At 37.6% G+C, this 20,825-nt stretch overlaps 1 protein-coding gene across 2 annotated transcripts in view; it reads left to right on the plus strand.

Annotated features, from left to right (window-relative positions):
- Positions 1-20,645, plus strand: part of UBAC2 (UBA domain containing 2) — an 89,491-nt gene extending 68,846 nt beyond the window's left edge. For both annotated transcript variants that reach the window (XM_030276531.4, XM_030276538.4), the window contains exons 7-9: positions 2,853-3,098; positions 16,333-16,452; positions 19,776-20,645. In XM_030276531.4, coding sequence (XP_030132391.4) covers positions 2,853-3,098; positions 16,333-16,452; positions 19,776-19,883 — 474 coding nt within the window. In that variant the 3' untranslated portion in view covers positions 19,884-20,645. The remainder of the gene's footprint in view (positions 1-2,852; positions 3,099-16,332; positions 16,453-19,775) is intronic.
- The last annotated feature ends 180 nt before the right edge of the window (positions 20,646-20,825 follow it).

The raw sequence follows: 20,825 nt of genomic DNA on the forward strand, positions 1-20,825 counted from the left end.
TATACTTCCATATAATAGGTCTTCATTTTAGCATGTCCATAAACTTTTAGCCTTATAAAGCCTTTTCTTCTAGTTAAGTGCTCTGGAATGACTGCAACTACCTAAAAGGAGATTGTGATGAGGTGAGGGTCAATATCTTTTTCCAAGTAAGATAAACAGAAATATCCTTTAAGTTGTGCCAGGGAAGGTTTAGATTGAATATTATGAAAAATTATTCACCAAAAGGTTCATCCAGCACTGCCCTGGCTGCCCAGGGCAGAAAGGGGTTGAGTCACCATCTCTATAGGTGTTTAAAAGACATGTAGATGTGGCAGTTTAAATACATGGTGGACTTGGCAGTACTGGGTTAACAATTGGACTTGATAATCTTAAAGGTCTTTTCCAGCCTATATGATTCTATGCCCAGCCATCTCTGCTAAGAAAAATACAAGAATGCTTTTACTGATGCAGCTGCTAATTGGGGCTCTCAGTATGCCTTCCTTTCTAAGACAAACAAGTTCCAAAGTACTGACACCAAAGATAGGCTGCTATTGTCTCATTGCTCTATTTTCTGTCTTGATTTGATAAATAATGATTCTGTTTGTGGTTAGTATGTTCAGACACGTGCCAAGATTTGTCATATATTCAGGAAGACGTAGATTTTCCTATCACCACTTGCTTTGTTTTGTTCTTGTGAACTTGTTCTTTTTGAACCTGTTCAAGGTTTTTGAAAACATTAGACCTTTTCAAAGGTGGTAAGAGAGAGCAGATATCAGTACCTAGGAGGGCCATTTGAATGAAGTGAAGGAATGTTGGTGTGATGTTGGACAAAGTATTTTGAGTGGGACTTCTTTCTCTGCCTAGTTAACGCCTGTACAATCAGGTGTGCAGAATCCCTGGAATGAAAGAGGGGTCCTGGCTCCATAGCCTAATGATACTACGTATACCTACATCTAGCAAGGTGAAAGGAAGGGAGACAATCTGTATGTTGTGGTGCTACTTGTGCATTTTGCATTGAAGAAAACATCAGATTAAATGTGTATGTAATATTTTCAATCTGGTTCAGTAATTCTCACTCGCCAAAAACTGCGTTCTCAGTTACTGTGCAGTCTAGGTTTTCTTGAGTGAGGGGTCTATCTACCTAACTCTCTCAGGATCAAGGGGTTTGCTTCTGGGGGACCTTCTTGCTAGGCAGACAGCTCAAGCAGTACATACCAAAAAGAGGAGAATTGCAGAAGTGATACGAATTTTCTTCCTCTTGTTCTTTGGTGATTATAGCTATACCTTAGTTTCCAGTTGATGTGCACAGTTTTAGTCAGGAGTTTACAGTCATCTGGAACATTTTCACTAGAGCTGAGGAAAGGATCTCTGAGGTCAGGAAAAAGCTTCTGTTACAGTGCCCTGTCCAGTTAGGACCTTCCTTTGAATGCAGAAAATATTAATTAAAGGCAGCCTTCACTCTGATGTGATTATGGCCTTTATAGCATTTACCTCCTTTCTCACAGCACGACTGAAAGACTGAAGAGGTTAAGAGTAGTTTAAAACTGTTCTTTCTCATCTTAGAATGACAGCCTGTGCTTGTGCTGTCAAGCAACCAACAGCTTGGGCTGTACATCCAATCATGAGTCATAAAATGAAAGTAGAATAAAACAAAAATCATTGTTTCCAAAAGCAGAATGTGTTTTTGCTAAAAGTCTCACTACATCATTGGATATTTAACAATAACCTTATTAATAATCTGAAAAATATCCCCCCGCCTAAAGAATGTTTTTTCCTATACTGTCTCCCTTTGTCCAAGCAGCAATGCATTTAGTGTCTTTATACAAATGTCAGTGAGATACAACAAATAGCCCCAAATAAATAAATAAATAAATATATACATTAGATGCAGAGCTTCTACATTGTTTTTAGCATAATTTCATTTCTGGGGTATGTTTACAGATTTGTTGAGGTTCAGTTCTTTTCCTGTTCATTTCACTCTGCTGTGACAGCATATTTCTTGTGGCATAACAGACAATAGAGAGTCACAAATGCTGAAATGTGGCATAAAGCAGAATGCAGATGGGACCGCTTTGGGTTCAAGTGCTGTGGTTTCACAATGGCATTCAAAATAATGGCTGAGCGATGACTGTAATTCCATTTATGGGGCTCATGATTTCTCTTTCTCCTGCGGAATCTGAAATTAAATCAAGCTCTAATGCAAGCATGAACACAGAGAATGTGTTTTTTCCTTATGGGTAGGAGAAGGGCCTTACAAAAACTGACTTTTTCAGATCACAGTTTTTAATGAATTGGTTTTCAAATGTTTTTTTTTTCCCTCCTGTAAGGCAGGTGGGCTTCTTTTGGAATGAGTGTGTGCATAGTCTTAGATTTAACTTCAGTTCCACTGGTTTGCTTGTATTTTTACTAGAAGGAGAGTTTCAGGTGGTAGGGACAGAAGCCCTAAGGGGGTTAGGGGTTTTTTTGAAGGGGTTTGTAGATTACTTCAGCATACTCGAGAGCTGTCTTAATCTTCTCAGGTCAGCATGCAGCATACCCTGACCAGGTCTTTTACTAGAAATTTGAATTTTATTTTAATTTTGACCAGTTTGGCCTGGGTTCAGATTCCAAAACAAACAAAAAGCCCCTTGCAGCTTTATGAGTCACAGGCAATGCACCACATAGATTTTAAAAAGCAGTTTGTAGTTGTAGGGAAGTAAAGAAATCCCCTGTTTGTTCTCTGATTCTTGACTGAGAACTGTGAGCAAATACAGTAAAAGTGCTTTAAAATCCAAAAGGCCAACTGTTACCTGCATCCAAATTCAAAGTAAATGTGATGTACTTAGGTTTTTTGGTTTTCAGGGTTTTTTTAACATTTTTGGTTTTGATTTTAGGTTTCTGGGATCTGCTACAATAGCAGTATCTTAAAAGTTCATCGAATTCTTTGTGTACCCAGATGGGTAGCAAAGATATTTTCATGGACTCTTGAACCAGTCTTCTCGTCTGCGGAACCAACGAATGAAGTTCGAGTGGGAATGGGAGCAACAGTTGACATTCAGAGGCAGCAGAGAATGGAGTTACTGGATCGTCAAATCATGATGTCTCAGGTTGCCCAAATGAGGCGGCAAAGACAGCAGCAGGTATTGCTAGACATTATTCAAGGACTATATAAGAAATAAAATTTTTTTGGTTTGTAGATCTTGCATTGCTCCTGCTTCTTGAAAGTAATGTGTTTTTAAATTTTTCTCCATCGATCTTTCATACACTGTTGTACTGCTGATAGCCATTTAAATGGTTTGTATAGCTTTATATGTTAAAACTGTTTCACAAGATGTGAGAAGGATGTCAGTCTTGTGGGGATGTCAGTACTCCTGGCATTCTGTTACAAAAAATGAGGCTGAAAGGTAAAGTGATTGCTTCTTGGTGGTCTTTAATGAAAGTCATTGTGTAAAGTTAGGAAGTCAAAATGCTCCTCACTCTTCTGCGTATCGGTCTGGTTAGCAGCCTTTTTAGAGAGGTTGAAAATTTTCTATGAAATTCCTTTGTTTGTGGGTGTATATGGTGTTTCTTAAGGGCAGAAATTAAATTCTGTAACTTACAGAGGTAAACCACAAGTGACTTTCTATTTGCCATGTTTAATCCTCTTGGTTTATTTCCTTACTGAACAGTGTAGCAAAGTGTTATTATTTTCTCTGTTTTATACAAACCAAAAAATCCAGGTATTCTGACAAGGCAGGTGGTGTCTCAGTTCCTGTGTCTAAGATGTGTTCACTGTCTTCAATGAGTTTTCTTTGCCTGAAACACATCTTTGTACTGCTACATGAGTTCTTCTTGTGTTGGGGGAAGTGTAGTGCAAACAGATATAGCTGTGTTACCCTTAATGCATTTCCAGAATTAGAGGTATGATGGCATAAAGCTTTGGCCTGCAACTGGAGTATGAATCTTTATTTCCAGTCCCTGATAACATAATTCTGTTTTTCTTGTTTCCTTAACATTTCAATATGATGAAATTATTCCTCAAGCAGAAACTTCTATTTTTCTCCATTCCTATTAAAACACTAATCAGTTTTAACATAAGAACTGAACTAGAAATTTCTCAATTCTTGAATGTTGCAGTTGTAATAGAAAATGAATTGAAACTGTAAGTTGTGCTACAAGCAGCTGTGAGGAGTGCAGCCGGGTTTCTTCAGACATGAGAATGAAGCAACTTCCAGTTAGGAAGGACAGTCTTTTTAATATCTCTGTAATTACAAAAAGTGGTAAATAAGTTCAGCATGGTAAATGATAAAAGAACTGTTGATAACATTTTCTTCTCATCTTGTCCTTTCCCTAGGCTGTGAACAATGAAAGTGGAAAAATGTCTTTTCATGTTTGACTTCAAATAGAATTCTTTAAAAAGGTGGAGGGGTTTGACTAAAATGCAGGAACACTGTTTGAACATCAGTAAGATGCTTCCCTTTACAAGTTGCTGAAACACTTTCAAGTTGCCTTCATGTTTAGCCTTTAACTTGAGCAGAGCATTTATTTAACCGGTAGTGCTAATCTGTGAAACCCGTGATCAGAAGGCCATAGGATCAATGTATGAATGTTCCATTGAGGCTCTTCAGAAAAGGTGTGTCATGAAAGCTTTTGACCCACCTGGTGTTTTTTAATGACTCACTCACAGAATTTACTGGTCATCAGCTAAATCGGAAAAAGTATCACTCACAAATGTTGCTGTGTAGTGGTAAAAATGAAAAACAGAGTATTTTCAATCTTAAAATAATATTTGAAAAGTTGAACACCATTTTCTGGATTGGTGTATTTGGGCAATTCTTTTGCCTTTAGAAATTTGGCAAGGTGTAATTTGAAGACAGTGGAGTGGAACAGATCATGCTGCAGATGAAAGGAATTTAGATGATAATTTTACCTGTGGGAATGAAGCTATAAAGAATGCAGATCAGTTTCTTAGATAGTTTTTTTGTGAAATTGAAAATAATAAAAGCTATGAAGTACATGTCAGATCAGGTTTTGAATTATATTCTGAGTAAATGTTGTGTGGATTTCTGAAGTCCCAATATGCTGTCTGTAGGTAGTGTGCCATAGGTGAGATAAATTAACATTTTCTCTCACTTTCTGCTTTGCTTGGTGAGGGAACGTCAACTTTCTTCTCTATGCCATAGTGCAACAATTTTGTTCAGCTGCCCCTTGAGAAGGTTCTCTGCTCATTACTCCCACTCCATTACTCTTCAGTTCATCTGTCTGAGAAATGAGACAATGCAGTTTCCCAGGATGTTGGTAGCATTATGGAAGGAGTGCTTCTAATGGAGCTTCTAATGGAGCTCCATTGTCTGGGCAATGTTGGCAGACTCTCATAAGGGAGTCCCCTCTCTTAAATAGATAGTTTTTTTAGTAAGTTTATTCTTTTGAGTCTTCACAAAACATTCTGAAGAACATGAGCTTGACAGGTTATGCAAACCAACATAAAACAATTTAAATTAAAAAACAAATTTTAAAAGGGGGGAAGGGAAGAAATTGAGGGGAAAGCTTTTCTCAAAAGTTGTTTGTAGTATACCTCTATGATACTGAGATGTAAATAATTATTTTCTTTTTCCTTGCTGTTCACTAAGCCCTTTTATCCAAACAAGAATTCACTCTGGATGCTTTCTACAAAAAAGAAAAAGCAAGGAACAATCACCCCAGAATTTCTTTGCTGGCAATTCTTTGAGCTTTACTATTCCCAGTCTTTTTCTAGCTGAAATCTTCTAGTCTGGAGGAACCTGAAGCATGGAACTGTGTGTGAGTACTGGGTTGTCAAATACCCTTGACTTCAATGAGTTGCTTGAGCATGTGGTAGAATTTGAAAATAAAGCCAGCAAGTTCATTATTCGATGTACCTCACTGTATGTCTTAAATATTCAGTGGGCATGGTGTCTGAATATGTTGCTAGAAACTGTTATGTTGATAGTTTCTCAAGGGAGTGTGGTTAAATGGTGACTGGTTTTGTGTTGGTTTCTAGTTGCTGTGGATACAGCCCTTAAACACATGGTAGTGTTCATTTAGAAAACTTTCTAGATCTTACTGTGTTCTTTATTTACTCCTCTGCATATTGCTGAGAAATCACAATCTTGTCCTAAATTAATTACTTAGCATCACCTACATTCACCTTTAAGTGCAGTAGAATAAAATGTGTGCTGTATGTATTTATTCCCTAAAAATAGCAGCTTGCCATTTTGTTGCTGCTTTTTAAACTTCGCTTTCACAGTTATTTTCTTTCACACTCTTTTATCTATCCTATTTTGTAAACAGTTTGTCCTGTTTTTCTTTTTTTCCCATTATCTGATCTTCTGTTCCCCTTCATATCACTGTCACATTTTCATTCCCCACTTTGCCATTTTCCTCCCACATTTTTGTCACCTCTTCACCTTCATCTCTCTTGTTTCCTATACTTTGTATTTGCTCCTATATAAAATGCTTCTTCACTTTGGGGGAAGTCCTCTCCTGTCATGTCTGACCACCAGAATCATTTGGTATTTTATCCTTTTGCTACAGTAATATCGACAAAAGTTTGGTCTTCCTTTCCTGATGTTTATATTTCTAGATCTCTTTTATTTCTCAGCAATTTTGTAAAGTTTATCTCTCTGTAACCCAAATAAAACCCTGGTGGGAAAAGGGAAACAACTGCAGCATCTGTGCACCAGTGTGGGTATCAGGGTGTCAACTTGACTTTCACTTCCCATTGAGAATCGTGGAGGGAGGCTGGCAGAGAACCAAATTGTGAATAGATAGGGAAGATACTGTGCCTAGGTGGTATTGGCTGCTCTGATGTCACTACAGACTGTTATCTGGAAGATGGTGGAAGTTTGCATAAAGGGGGGAAGCACCATCTGTTGGCATTAAATACAATTCTTGGAGCACTCCTCGCTGTGCCCATTCAGGATGGGCAATGTATCAACCTCAGTCCCTTCATCTTGAAATAATGGGTTTTGTATCTGCAGAGCATTTTTGCTGAGCACGTTAAGGACATCATAATGGCTTTTTCTTGGATTCTCTTAAGTGTCTTGGATCAGGGAACAGCTTCACCAGATTGCTTCAGACTGTAAAAAGCCTACAGTCATATATGAAAATCTGAATTTCACTCCCTCTCTTTCTACTCCGTTGGCCACTTTAAGCTTATGTTGTCTTTTCCCTCCTGTCTTTTTTTCCTTCTCTTCCAGCTGCCATTAATTTTCACTGAATCTCCCAAGATTCATACCACATGTATATCTCATACCATATGTATGATATCTTCATACCATATGTATATCTCATCTTCATCATATATGAGATTCTGCTGCTTGCAAAGTCCAGACTTCTATAACAAAGGGACATCCTCTAATTGTTCATTCATTAGATATCTTTCTCCTGGGACACAGGAGAGATGTTCTGTGGGTAGGCAAACTGAGTGTCTTTAGTATTATGGGGAGCCTCATATCCTGAGCAATTTGCAAGTTTCATACTTTGTCAACTAAGGACTGTGTGTCTAGATTGGTAATTTACCTTCTGGTTATATCTAAGCAATAAACTCTTGACCTTGGGGGAAATAGATTAATGGAGCAGAGCTTTCCCTGGCTCAAGAATTCTTCCTCAGGAAAGTTATCCTCATTCATGATGGTAGAAAAGAAATCCCTGAGTGAATATACTCCTAGACAGTCCAATTCTGCTTTTTCAAAGTGAAGAGCTAGACCTGGGAATATTTTTTAGCTCTCCTACTGGTACTGAGGTGACACTTCAATGACGTTTTCTTGAATAATTTCACAAATTTAAGTACCAACAAGAAGTCCTTCAAACAGATATTTTGAACCATGGACACCATCTGCAACCTTTATACACTGCCAAGTCCACAGAACCCCTTGCTCTCACAGCCAGGACTTTGGATGGAAGCAGCTTTTCTGTTTTGTTCCACAAATTTATGTATCATTGTCAGGAAGGAAACTACCAGACTGCTTTACCTGAATAAATGGGTGAGACTTTCAGCCAAGTGTAGTTTTTAAATTTGATTTCCATTCCAATCAATCTGTGTTACTAAGGCTTCTTTGAGATTTTGTGACATATTTGAATAGAAACTGCCTTTAGCGGCACTTCCATAAACTTCAAATATGTAGGGTGATATGTAGGGTACCAATAGGATAAAAGAGCTTTTGTGCCTAGACACCTGGGATATGTGTGCACAGGATTTGACCTCATATTTTTAAAGAATTGTGTTAACCAGTGGGTGATTTACAGATTCATTTCAGCCCACGAATGAAGCTTGTATGCTGCAGCAGTAATCACTGTGGCTAAATTTAGACTCAGTGTTCCCTCACTCTTCCCTTCCTCTGCATGCCAATGTACACGTGTGGACACATTTTGAAATAACAGACAGCTTCCATTTTTGTAGAGAAAACAATATCTTTTCCTTCAGACCTGTGTTTCTTAAACTCATCCTTTGCTTTTTTGTGCTCTTCTGGAATTTTCAAGCCTTGGTTGTTTAAAACTATTTTCTTTGTGTTGAAAATAAACTTGGATTTATATCAAGGGTTTATTTGGTGTAAAAACTGCATATGCTGCTGATGTTCGCATGCCTGAACTCTGGTTTTTAATTGTTTCATTTAAATAATGCATTTGAGCAACTGATAACCCACTGCTGTCTAAACATTCTGGATTATTTTGCTGTATGACTTCTTTCATGGCTCCTAGGTGTGAAATTTAAAATGTTGAATTTCCAGGTAATGAACAATTCATGACTATTTCCTCTACAGACTGCCACGGAAACTTCAGATTTCTGTCTTTTTTATGGAAGTTGGCAATTCCACAAGCTGACAGAACTAGAGTCAGCAGACACTAGTACAACTAGAATAAGCTGAGTGTGTCTCATTAACAACCAGCTGTCACAATTAGAAGATTTTCTCCATCTCCTACTCATTGGTAGCACCCTGCTCATATATTGAACAATCATTTTTTCTCTTGGACTGGAGTTAAGAAATTCCCTTTTGTTTTGACTCAGCTTTTGAGCTGTAGCCTTTGAATTTGTTTAATATTTGTAATTATCTTCCCTAGAGAAGCAGTAATTGGACAACTTTCTAAAGCAAAACATTGTTTATTTCAAAGCAAATAAATTGTATGGAAAATAGAATATTTTATAGAATATTCTCCTATGTGAGTAGTCTATATTCCCTCCCTCTGGCAATTTTGCTAGAGGCAATTTCTTATAAAAAGCTTGTGACGTAACAAACCACCCCAGACATTTCCAGAGTATTTAATTCACTGTTGTTGAATCAAGTTCTGTTCACAGAAGGCAGGGATTTGTTAGGTGTACCTGTCCCTTCATTTCTAATGAACATGGGGCAAATAAGGCATCTGTTTTGGGTGCAGTCAGTTATTGAATTCTAGGTCTGCTTTTACTGTCCTTCCAATCTTCACTTAGGGAGTCTTGATGGGCCATTTCTTCTTCTAGAATGCCATTTTACTTAGTATGTGGTAAAAAAGAAGCCTGTGGTTCAGGTAGTACATGGTCCTCCTTAGTGTGTAGGTTTTCTGGTTTGGACTCTGATACTCGCACATAACAACTGGTTATGTGCGAGTTGGAGCTGCTTCCACCCCTTGTTCCTTAATGTGCTGCTGTGGTGGCTTAAACCCAGCCAGCAACTAAGCACCACACAGCCACTCTCACCTCCCCCTGCCACCCTGGTGGAGTGGTGAGGAGAATCACAACTAGGTTGGGATAAGAACAGTGTAATAATTGAAACAAAGTAAATTATAGCAGTAGTAGAAGTAGTAGTAATAATAATAATAATAGTAATAATTTTTTTAAAACCCACAAACATGTGATGCACAATAAATTGTCTGGCTGACAGAGGCCAGACCCCATTCCTTAACCTGGATCAGCCCTCCTTTTGGTTAACTCACACAGTTTTATATACTGGGCATGGTACTCAATGGTGTGGAATGTCTTTTTGTCCAGTTCACTTCACCTGTCCCAGCTATGTAGCCTTCCAGCCTCTTTTTGTGTACCTCCTCACTGGCAGAGCATGAGACACACAAAAAATAGTCTGTGACTTAAGATAAATGCAGCTCGGCAAACCACCAAATATCAGTGTGTTACCAACATTATACTGAATCCAAAATACAGCACTACCAGCTACTGAGAAGAAATTAACTCTATCCCAACTGAAGTCAGGACAGATAACCTTAAGAGGTGCTACAGGTGCAAAGTGTTGTATATGTGTGACCACTTGCATATTGACTTTGAGATGTTAATAAATGGAAGCTAATCCTATTTTCAGCCTAAGATGGAACTTGAACCTTCACATCCCAGAATGGGATGCTCATCTGCTTTTTTTTCCCTATGTCATTACAAACTAGCCTTTAATATACTAAGGAATGTGCTTATGTAGTATTTTGGAGGATTTAGGTTTGAATTTGCTTTGTGCCAAGAGTTTATTATCTCAGCTTGTCAAATCAAAACAATTTTTAAAGTTCTTATCTCTCACTTTGGTTCCAGTCTCTTCTTATTCCTTATTATTCTTTGAAAAGGTTTTTGCATAGGAGGTTAGTGAAGAATTATCTATTAATCATCATGCTTCAGTACCAGTTCAGTGTCACAAGTCCAGATCCAAAGAGCCATGGGGTAAGGATTAAAACTGTTTTTAAAACAAAACATTAAGACTGTTTTGTGCAAGATGTCTAAAACGGAGCTACAGTTATTTCCTCAAGTACAGACTCCATGCTCATGCTGGTAGACCTGCCTTCAGCAGTTGGAACACTGGACACTCCCAGTGTCATGCCAGTGCTGAAATCCCTTCCATTGTCTCTCAGGCAGCTTCAGAAGCCAGATTAAGGTGTTCCTTCTAGATTTCAAAGGAAATAGCTGATCAGGCTTCAGAAAAGACCACATGTGGATTTCTGAACTTGTGTGACATATGAGCTCCTCAGGGACAATGCAGGCATCAAAGTTCAGGATGCAGAAACTAAGAGCTGGAGACGGAACCTTTTGGCTGAATAGGCTTGTCTGTAGGATAAATTTCCAGGAAATTAGAATATCATTAGAAATTGCTGGAGCGCTTTACTTGGTGAAAAATTCTTTCTGTTGTTAAGACCAACGCTTGCAACATTAATACTGTCATGTTTCTACCCCCTTTTAAAAGAGGGAAGTTATTAAAGTAAGAGGAAAACAAAACACCAAAAAAAAAGTCTCCCCAAACAACCAAAAAACAGAAGAGTTTTATCCTCACAAAAAGAAGCAGGCTAGCTTTAGAGTAAGTGTACTGGAAATTTCACCATTTTTCTTTCCTTTGCAATGTTTAAGGCATCAGATATCATGTCATCCAAGGCTATGCTTTTTTTTTTTTTTTTTTTTTTTTTTTTTTATTTATTTATTTATTTATATCATCAGTATGTGGACTTCGGATTCAATACATTGTTGAAAAATTTATGCCAGAAAAGCAAATCAGTGTTTCTTGTTTTCAGTAAATTTTGTTGTGAAGCTTTATATGAAAAAAAGTAAGAGAGTATTTATGTCTTTATCAAGTAAAGTCTTCTATACAGAGTGGAATATTTTACAAACATACCTTTTAAAAGGTGAAATGCAAAGCAATTTCCTTCTTCTTTTTTTTTTTCACAGTAGTTATGTTAAAAAAAGGTGAACAGGACATATCAGGAGGTGCTTCCTGTTTGTGCAAATACATGACAAGTTGGCTTTAACCATCTGCAAGAGATAACATTATCTAAAAATCTTAACTGCATGTATCACTTTCGAGAGGATTTTTATAAAACCTTTCATTTCTTTTGAATGTGTGATTCAAAAGATTGTAATTCGAAATTGTAATGTGATTAAAATATGTGCATATCTGAAGGCTACATAACTGGATATTTGTTAATTGTCCATAATACAACACTTTCATTTGTGAAGCTTTGGATAAGAAGTGCTTTTACAAAATATGCCATGGCAGGTGTGTATGTGGGAAACAGGTTGAGCTGTTTTTCCAAACAGAGAAGATTATCTGAAAAGAAGAGGCATAACAAGATTTTAGCAGGCTGTAAAATCAGAGACATTTGCTAGCTCTAGATATTTCTTCCTTATTCTTTAGGAAAGGAGGATACCTCTTTCTTGTAAACAGAATTGTCCCAGACACCACTAAAAGAAAAACCAATGACGCCAAGGGAAAAAAAAAAAAAAAATCAAGGATGTGACTTCAGAAGGCACAACTCTGTATGTAAAGCCTTGGCAGCTATCCAGGAGTAAATCATCAATATGGCATTTCCTTAAAACCTTTTCTGTAATGAGGAGCTGGTCTTTTCCCCATTTCTTTAGTTCACTTCATTCATAAATCTCATTCTTTGGTCATCTAAACTTGTGATGCATTTGTTGTCTTCCTGTAACAGAACTTCCAACATCACCAGTGTTCTCGTAATCCATTTCCAATAGTGATTTATTAGAGACCAGTAAAATTACTTCCTTGGTATGTTTGTCTCCCATCAGGCAGTAACAAATAACTTAAAATCAACTGATTCACCCCTCTCTGTGCTGCTTAAACTAAAGAAAACTTCTGACTTTTTCTAAAAAATTACAGCATAGGATTAAAGGGGTGAGAAAGGCTTATGGGCCTTTCTTGGGTTTGTCTTGTCACCCTTCTATTCAAATAATTAATGAAGTGGTGCTTTTGTCAGATCTTTTTCCTGATGACATGTTAAAGACTGTTGTGAGCAGAGATAAGGACCCAGGCACCAAATTGTGCACAGCATTTTTATGAATCATAGTCTAGAATTTTTCTGTGCTCCTCATTCTCCAGCAGTACACCTGCACTGGCTGCTCCCCGACACCAAAGATCAGGACCAGGAAAAATATTGCCTGAGATAATCTCAGTGCAAGATATCCCAAGTGTATCAGTTGTGGAATCTAGCTCTGGATACAAGAGATTTCAGGCATCCTCCTTATGCAGTGCTGGGTCATGTTAAGTCTCAGCCTCCGAACCATGTAGTGTTGAACTTAATTCTTATTATAACAAACTGCCAACCAGAATCACAGAAGAACTGCCTGGATTTCACTAAATGGATTAGACTGGCACACACTTGTCGTTGAAAGTGCTGCTCAGGAAAGGAAGTTACACAGTGGATTCTGAAGCATCCCCACTGCTTGTTTTGAATAGTTTCAGAGCGTTTTGATTAGTAAGAGAGCTTTGTTATCTGAGACAAGGCTTCTGTGGAGAGTGAGGAGATTGGTGTGAGCTCCTCAGTGCTGTTGGGTGCTGGTGCTGAGGGTCAAGTGTGATGTGAAATGCTTAAATATGGCTTGCTGATTTCCCAGGAGGGAGTCTCAGGTTGTTTAGAAGCATCACTTACATAAATTAATCAGACTGGATATCTTCATGTGAAATCTTCCTGACTTCTCACAAGTAAGTCTGGTGGCACAGTGTAAAACCACTTCACTACAGAAATGATCATGAAATTATGAAGGGGAGGTCTGCAAAATAATTTCTGTAAGGCAAGAATGAATAGTGGTTTGGAAATCTCCTTCTGTGCATTTTTTTAAACTGGAATTTGTGATATTAAGATGTTAAAGACATTATTTGGTGCTTGGTATGGCTCAATTTAAAATAGATCTTCATGTTTCTGCTATGATAGTTAAGTTTGTCTGAAGGTCTTTGCACAGTCACCGTCCATACTGTAAATCCATAGCCTTGGTCTCCATCTTCTGTGGATTTAAGACATTAGCTGCACTTCCCAGTTTTCCTTTTCCTTTATGAGACTAAACACATTACCAGTTCCATAGTTCCTGCTGCAGTTCCTTGAATCCTGCTCTTTTGAGCCTGACCCTGTGGATGTGTGTCATCTAATTAGAAGCAAGACTGTGAGGAAAACTGTTTTCTTTCAGTTAAGATACAGGATCCTCATGCACCCAGTTCTGGTGAAGTTTAAAATGCTACACAGATGAGAAGTGCACCACAATGTCGGGATTAATCCTAACCATCAGTGTTCACAGACTATTAAGTGCTGGATGTTTTCCTCTCATTAATATAGTTAAGAACTGATACATTATGTTTACCACAGTTTCAAAAGGTAATTGAAATACTTGATTTTGATCTAATTTGTCTAGTCTCTTTTCTCTGGGAAGGGATCTTCATGTGAAACTCTTTTGAATGCTTCAGTCAGCTGTAATTTATTAAGGTATCTGCTGTAAACCTTCAAAACTAAATAGTTATATTTGTAAAGAAATGGAAGTTTTCATTGAAAAGAATGAATTCTGTGTATGTTGATGCAAACTGTATTGTAAGCTTAAGATAAGGAAGTAGACAAGTCTGTAGTTTCAGGTAAGAGAGCACAGGACAGAGAGGATGCAAAACCGAACTGGAATAGGCAGCTCAGTATTGAAGCTCAGGGCGCTGCTGGAAAGGTATGTTTATTTTGGTCTTCAGATACACTGAGATAAAGGCATATTAATGTATATTGTGTATTTTGTATTTGATAGACATTATTGTGCATGACTTTTGGTACCTCAAGGGAATGTGTCATAGTCCTGTTAGTATTTTTACCAATTCAATGTGAATGACTTGTGGCACCATTACTTTCTTCTTCTCAAGTAATCTCTAAATAGTAAAAACAGGTAAAGCAGCATTATTGCACTGCTCTCACTGAACTGTAGAGCTTAATAGACTGTGAGAAATTCAAAGTTCAAACGCAACATAATTCTGAATTTTGGGAAATTATAGTTGGGGAAGTACAAGATGCGATTCCCCAAGTCCACAAGGTAGTGCAGTGATGTCAGCAGAAGATCTGATCCCTCTTTCTCCTTAGGCTTATGCTCCAAACCAGTTCTCCTTTTTAGTACATAGTGCTGTTTGACTAACATGAGACTTAGACAGAATCCTTTGATCAAAATCCCATGAATGTTAAGCAAATATTTTATGGGAAATGTAGACACATACTTTCTAAAATTCAAATTCACTAACCGTGGAATCTGTGTCTTGAAAATGGGTGATGGCTTCTGGCTATTTTACATCTTCACATGTACTCTAGTATAAAAGGGACTAGAATATTTCTCAAGCTGATGTTTAAAGTTTCATGCCTCTTCAAATGTTTTTTTTAAGTGTGCCATTGTACTGCCCCCTGTGGTGTCTGGACTGGTCAGGTCTCTTCTGGACAGAACGGAAGGAAACAAAGGAAAGGGCAGGAATGCTAAATTTTTTTTTTTTTTTTTGGTGAGCACATTTAGCTGTTGCTGATCTGATTGAGCAGAGGGTATTTAATGCTCTAAGCATACATAAAGGCAGGAAGAGCACTCTGAGAGAAGAAAAGAGAAAACTCTCGTAAGAGGAAGGCCTTCTGAGAAACAACATTACTTTACTAAAATAGAGCCACTAGAGGAAGGAAGGCCATGTCCTATATATACAGAAAGGGAGGGGGATCTTCTCCATAGTGACAGGGAGAGCATGGGAGGAGGGAAAGGACAACACAGGCTTACACACTGCAAAAGATGTTTCAACTATAGAAAAGAGAGATTTGAGTTTGCTCTTACCTGCTCACAGGATCTATGGGCTTTGTGTGATACAAAACCCCTTCCAAAAAGTCCATTTAAGCTAACAGAATGAGAATTCATTATTTCTGGACAATTACAAAGCTTATATTTTAGTATTTCTTCTTTATGTTCCAAATATCTTACAAGAGTTGAAGCTTGGTTGTTAAGAGGAAGTTTCAGTTCTGTGACTTGCACCATACCTATGTTACTGATGTGTTTTTGCATTATTACTATGTAGTTACAAGATGTTTTGGCACTAGAACATGGTCAGGTTTTGCAACAATATTTCATACACGGAAGTGAGGTAAATGTGGTGGGTCTGCAAGTCACACCGGTGTCACAGAAGTAGTCACTTGCATGGAAGTCCAGGTATCCTGAAGGTTGGGTTTATCCCCAGTTTCCTGATGTGATTTTACTGATGCACTGAGAAGCCACTTTTGCTGTTTTCCCTCACTTACTTCTTGTACTCTTTTTCCCTCGTTAACTTCAGCCACCATTTTGTAAAATATTGCAGGACCTGCTGTTGCACCTCTTGCCAGGCGAACCCCTGTTTAGTAAAGACATCTGTCTTTCAGCCTCAGAAACCTGGCACTGTACTAAGCCAGATCTATCCCAATGGATCTGAAACATCCTTTCCTCCTTCTGTTAGCACTTTTCCTTAATTTGCAGTGATTACTTCAATTAACGAGTAAAGAGGTAACCAGTCCAATTTTTGCTTTATAGGAGACTACAGCAGTTTTTGTTGTTTAAAATAAAGTACTTTACTTAAACATCTGCTTTCATATAATGTGGTATGGATGATCTTCTTGTTTAAAAAGTTTGTAGTTCTTTTTGCACAGACTGACAGTAGTGTCTGCTTTCAGGGTGGGATGATTAACTGGAATAGACTGTTTCCTCCTTTACGTCATAGACAGAATGCAAATTATCAAGATCACCCATCTGAACAAGGCATACCTCCACCTACTGAGGTTTCTGAAGAGCAGGTAAACACTTTGTATTTTAAAATGGCATTTTAAATGGTTATGAATTAATCTCTACTCATTTTTTTATCATCTGTTTACACAGTTTCTCCAATGGTTTCTATAGCAGCAAAAATGAGAATATAAGGTAATGGCTGCAATACAGAGACAGTGTATAGTCATTACTATCCAAACCAAAGTTACAGAGCTACATGGGAGTTCCTACTTTTATGTGTTACTGCTTGTATTTTGTATTTAAAGATATTGATGGTTTCAGTAGTGGAAACTATTCAAATCTGATAAAATAAATGTTTCAAAGAAAGAATAATGATAAATAAATTTCATTATTTGTCATGTAGAAATCATCTTCGCTGAAGTCCCCAGCTTAAGTTTTCAATTCAGTCATTTTGGGTTTTTTTCAATAAAAATGTTATGCCAGCTGTGGACTGTAAAACACACTTGGGCTAAAATTTGGATGTTTCCCTCAATAATGTGGTCGACTAATTCCTTATACTGATACCACATAGAAGTTTATGTCCTTTCTATCAAGGTTAGATTTAGACTTCTAGACTTTTTTTTTTATTGTTTTAGTCTCAAAAGAGATGATTATTTACTCAGAAATTTAAGAATTTAAGTTCAGTCTTATTCCTGCATTCAGGATTGATTGCATGTAGTCAAGTTCTCCAGGTTGTAGCCTACCTACAGTTAGCTGTATTGGCCATTTTATAGTTTAAGGTCTCTGTTACACTTGAACAAGATTAGGTTTCTTTCCTTTTTTTCCTTTTTTATAAGGGGATAAGTCAACACTAGGTAGCAGCAATGTCATTTTTAGTTTAAACTGAGCTTCTCCCAAAAGGAAGTCTTTTCTATGGTCTGATTTCTAGCTTTGACTGGTGTTAGATTGTGTTCAAAATGTTCAAAACTTTTAACTGTACTTCTGACAGCAAACTTGCTAGGCTACATCTAGAAAGGGGGGGGGGGGGGGGGGGGGGACGGACCCAACAACAAAAGAACTCCCAAAAAATCAGCAAAACCCCAACTAACAAACAAAAAGAAAATAATAATAAAAACCCCACACCAAAAAGCATATTTTGAGGCAAAGCCCAGAAGCTTGGTTTTGGCTGTCCTGAAAGCCTACCCAATGCCAGTATGGGATGGGCCAAAAGATTTCCCTGCTGGTTTGGCTTACTTCTTTAATTATTGGCAAATTCTGCTTATGGGGACTTCTGGTTTTGGGCCAAAACTAATGAAATAGTTGTTAGTCTGGATTCTTAACCAAGGCTCAGATTTATGAAAGCAATACATCCTTACATTTTCTTGCATTAAGGATGTAGGGCTCACTTGATTGCTGTAATTTGCAAGGCTCTCTGGTTCCCCTGCAAAGAAGAAGTCATTAAAGCACCGTTGGTTTTTCATGACTCTAGTAATAATGACACAAGTTGTCTTAAAATGGCAGAAATGCAAGGGTTTGATCTGTTCGTCACATTAAATTTTGTGAGCATTTGCAATGCTTGGGGTGCAAAAATCTCTGCATTTCTGGTGGAGTTTTAGCACCTTTAGTTACTGTTGCCAGTTATACACTGTTTCCTGGAGCTAGATTCATTTCCTGTAGTTAAAATATGCTCAGATGAAAAGAGGTTTTTGTTACTACTATTCCCTGTGGTGCTTGATGAATATTTCTGCAAATAGGAACGTTGCAATTCCATCCACCATTTCTTAAAGTTAGAATTCATGACAATTCGAATAAAAACTTTACTTCTGAAGTATGTTTCTGTGGTGAGCTTTTATTCCACTGCCTGCCCTTTTCTCATAAAAAAACCCACCATCTTAGATGAAAAATAAGAGTTACAGGTTACTAAATTGAGTTTGGACTTAAATTGTTTTTGCGGAAGTGTCAAAAGTAACAATTCATTTCTCTCCCTACAAGAAGGTGAAAAAACGTGGCAGTGGATTGTAAGGTTGGTGTTCTGACATCCAAGGTAGATGTTCTCAAATGTGTTGTGGTGGTGTATTTATACTAAAGGAAGACCTGTGCCTCTGGGCAAACTTGGCACTTGTGTATTTCTCAGTAAGTCACCAAAGCAGAGATGACTAAAAATACTGAAAGTTCTGGAGGTGTCTTAGAGGAAAGAAAAGCTGCTTTTGGTATCAACTTTATTTTAAAAATACTTTCAGTGCTATTGCTACATATTGGTCTTGCACCCTGGGAAGATTCCTCTTGAGATGTGTACAGCCTCTTCTGTGTTCCTGTTTCACACTGCTGCTGCAGGCTCACTGCAGGCAGAGGAGGAGGAGTAGCAGTAGCTCTCTGTCAGCTTCTGTAGCCCAGGACTTCCAGGTTCAGGAGTTGTGCTGTCTGGTCATAAGACCCTTTGAAGCAGGATGAGGAATGCTTTATGCTGCCAGTGGCCGCAGTTAATTTTACATGCCATTCCCTGCCCTCCCACACCTTGTTTTTCCACTTATGGAAGATTAATTATAAAAGTGAATGAGTTATATTGTGACTTTCAGTCATACCAAAGTGAGACTTATAGATTTTAAATGTACTTTAAATTGGCATTTAATCATAAATTAAATTTGCATTGTGTTTTTATACGTGGTGTTTTTAATATCTGTTAACACAGAGCACAAAGATTAGGTGTCAAGTACGTGATATTATAAAGAGGGCTGGTCAAGTGGTTATTGATTTAACAAAATCACTATCTTAATGTGCCCTTTTCCATGTTTTTCTTCCATCAGGTGTCATTGATTTTTACTTTGCAGAGGTTTTTGGCAAAAAAAAATTGCTTTTTTTGAGTATATGTAGAAGCCCTCCAAGAATTTTACTAAACCAATTAAAGTATTGTACTGCCTCTACGTTTGGACTAACTTTAAGGTTTATTTTAAAAAGCCCAACACCTGGAATGAATAGTTTTGAGAAGTTTTTTTCTGCCCTCTGGAGAAGTAGATGTTTTCAAGGAAAAGAGCTGAATATTCATTCTGGATAGATTTTCTCATCTGTTCGATAATTCTGTGTTTTGGTCAGTGTTAGTTTCTTGAGATCCTGTTCTTGTTTGGAGCAGCAAGTCCCAAGGTCAGACTGTAATGTTCTTGTCTGGTACCAGACTTTGGATTTTACTTTTCTTTCAAAACTGGACCAGCCAGGAAAATGCAGGTGCGGCATTTTCTGCAATCAGCTTTGAATTAAGTGGCGGAAAGCAGTCATCTCTGTGGCAAGGTTTTGAAGCACGCTGCCCCAGATAGGTCTTTGATCAGTGGATAAGTAATTTCTGACAATATTGACTAATGTGCACACAGTGTGAATAAAACTCTGGTTTTAAAGTGACATTATTTCATTTCTTTTCCAGGTCGCACGACTTATGGAAATGGGGTTTTCCAGAGGAGATGCTCTAGAAGCTCTGAGGGCTTCAAATAATGACTTAAATGTAGCCACTAATTTTCTACTACAGCACTGATGGTTTTGTGTGTGAAGGAACTTCACCCAATGGGTTTGTACATGCCTGGGAGAGGATTAAAGCCACCTGCTGGGCAGACTCACCAAGGTCAGCCAGCAAGAGCAAGAGAGACACGGCTCCACGTGACGGGTGACTCAGAGCGATGTTAAGAAATGATGTGAACTGTTCCCAAGCCTTCGGATCACTTGGTGGTTTCTAGTCTGGTTGTCATTTTCAAATTAACTTTAGTTTCTACTTGTTACTGGCTATCACCTAAATTTATTTTTAAATAAAATAGGTGATTTTTTTTCTTGTAAATCTTTGTTAGACATTTTCAGACTTAATGACTAGGAAAAAAAAAGCTCCAACAACTACAACAGCTAGATTCATCTGTCAAGAAAGATAATATTTTCTTCATTTACAAGTCTAATTTCTCTAGCTTAAATGTTATTTTACAGTACTTGATTTTTTATTACAGTAATAAAAGGTTTGAAGATCACTTAATTTTCAACTCAGTAAAGGGTTATGGGACTATTATGTCATTCTTTGCAAAGTTTTGTTAATGCCTGTAATATTTTATTTCTCAAATTTCTCTTTGAATAAAAGTTGTCATTCAGCACATCATAGACAGATAAGGTGAGAGAAAATTAATGTGTGTATGGTGAGCTATGGCAAGTGACTGCTGTAAATTTGAATTTTTACAAACTGAGTGAATTGCTGTTCAAATACGGGTCATGAAGATACTCAATGGAAGCAATAAAGGTGAATCGAATGATGCAATAAGATCAGAAGTGGAATGATTGACGTGAATGACTTCCATGGCTAGCTCAGAGATGACTTCTGTAACAATGGATGTATGCAGTGTCCTATGTGCTGCTTTCAGTTTTTTTCAGCTGGCTACATACTGTCTTAAAAGAAAATTACAAAAAACTAACTTTTCTACATATAAGTCTAGTTTTCTAG

This window comes from Taeniopygia guttata, chromosome 1 (assembly GCF_048771995.1).
Source record: "Taeniopygia guttata chromosome 1, bTaeGut7.mat, whole genome shotgun sequence".
NCBI classification, from domain to species: Eukaryota; Metazoa; Chordata; class Aves; order Passeriformes; family Estrildidae; genus Taeniopygia; species Taeniopygia guttata.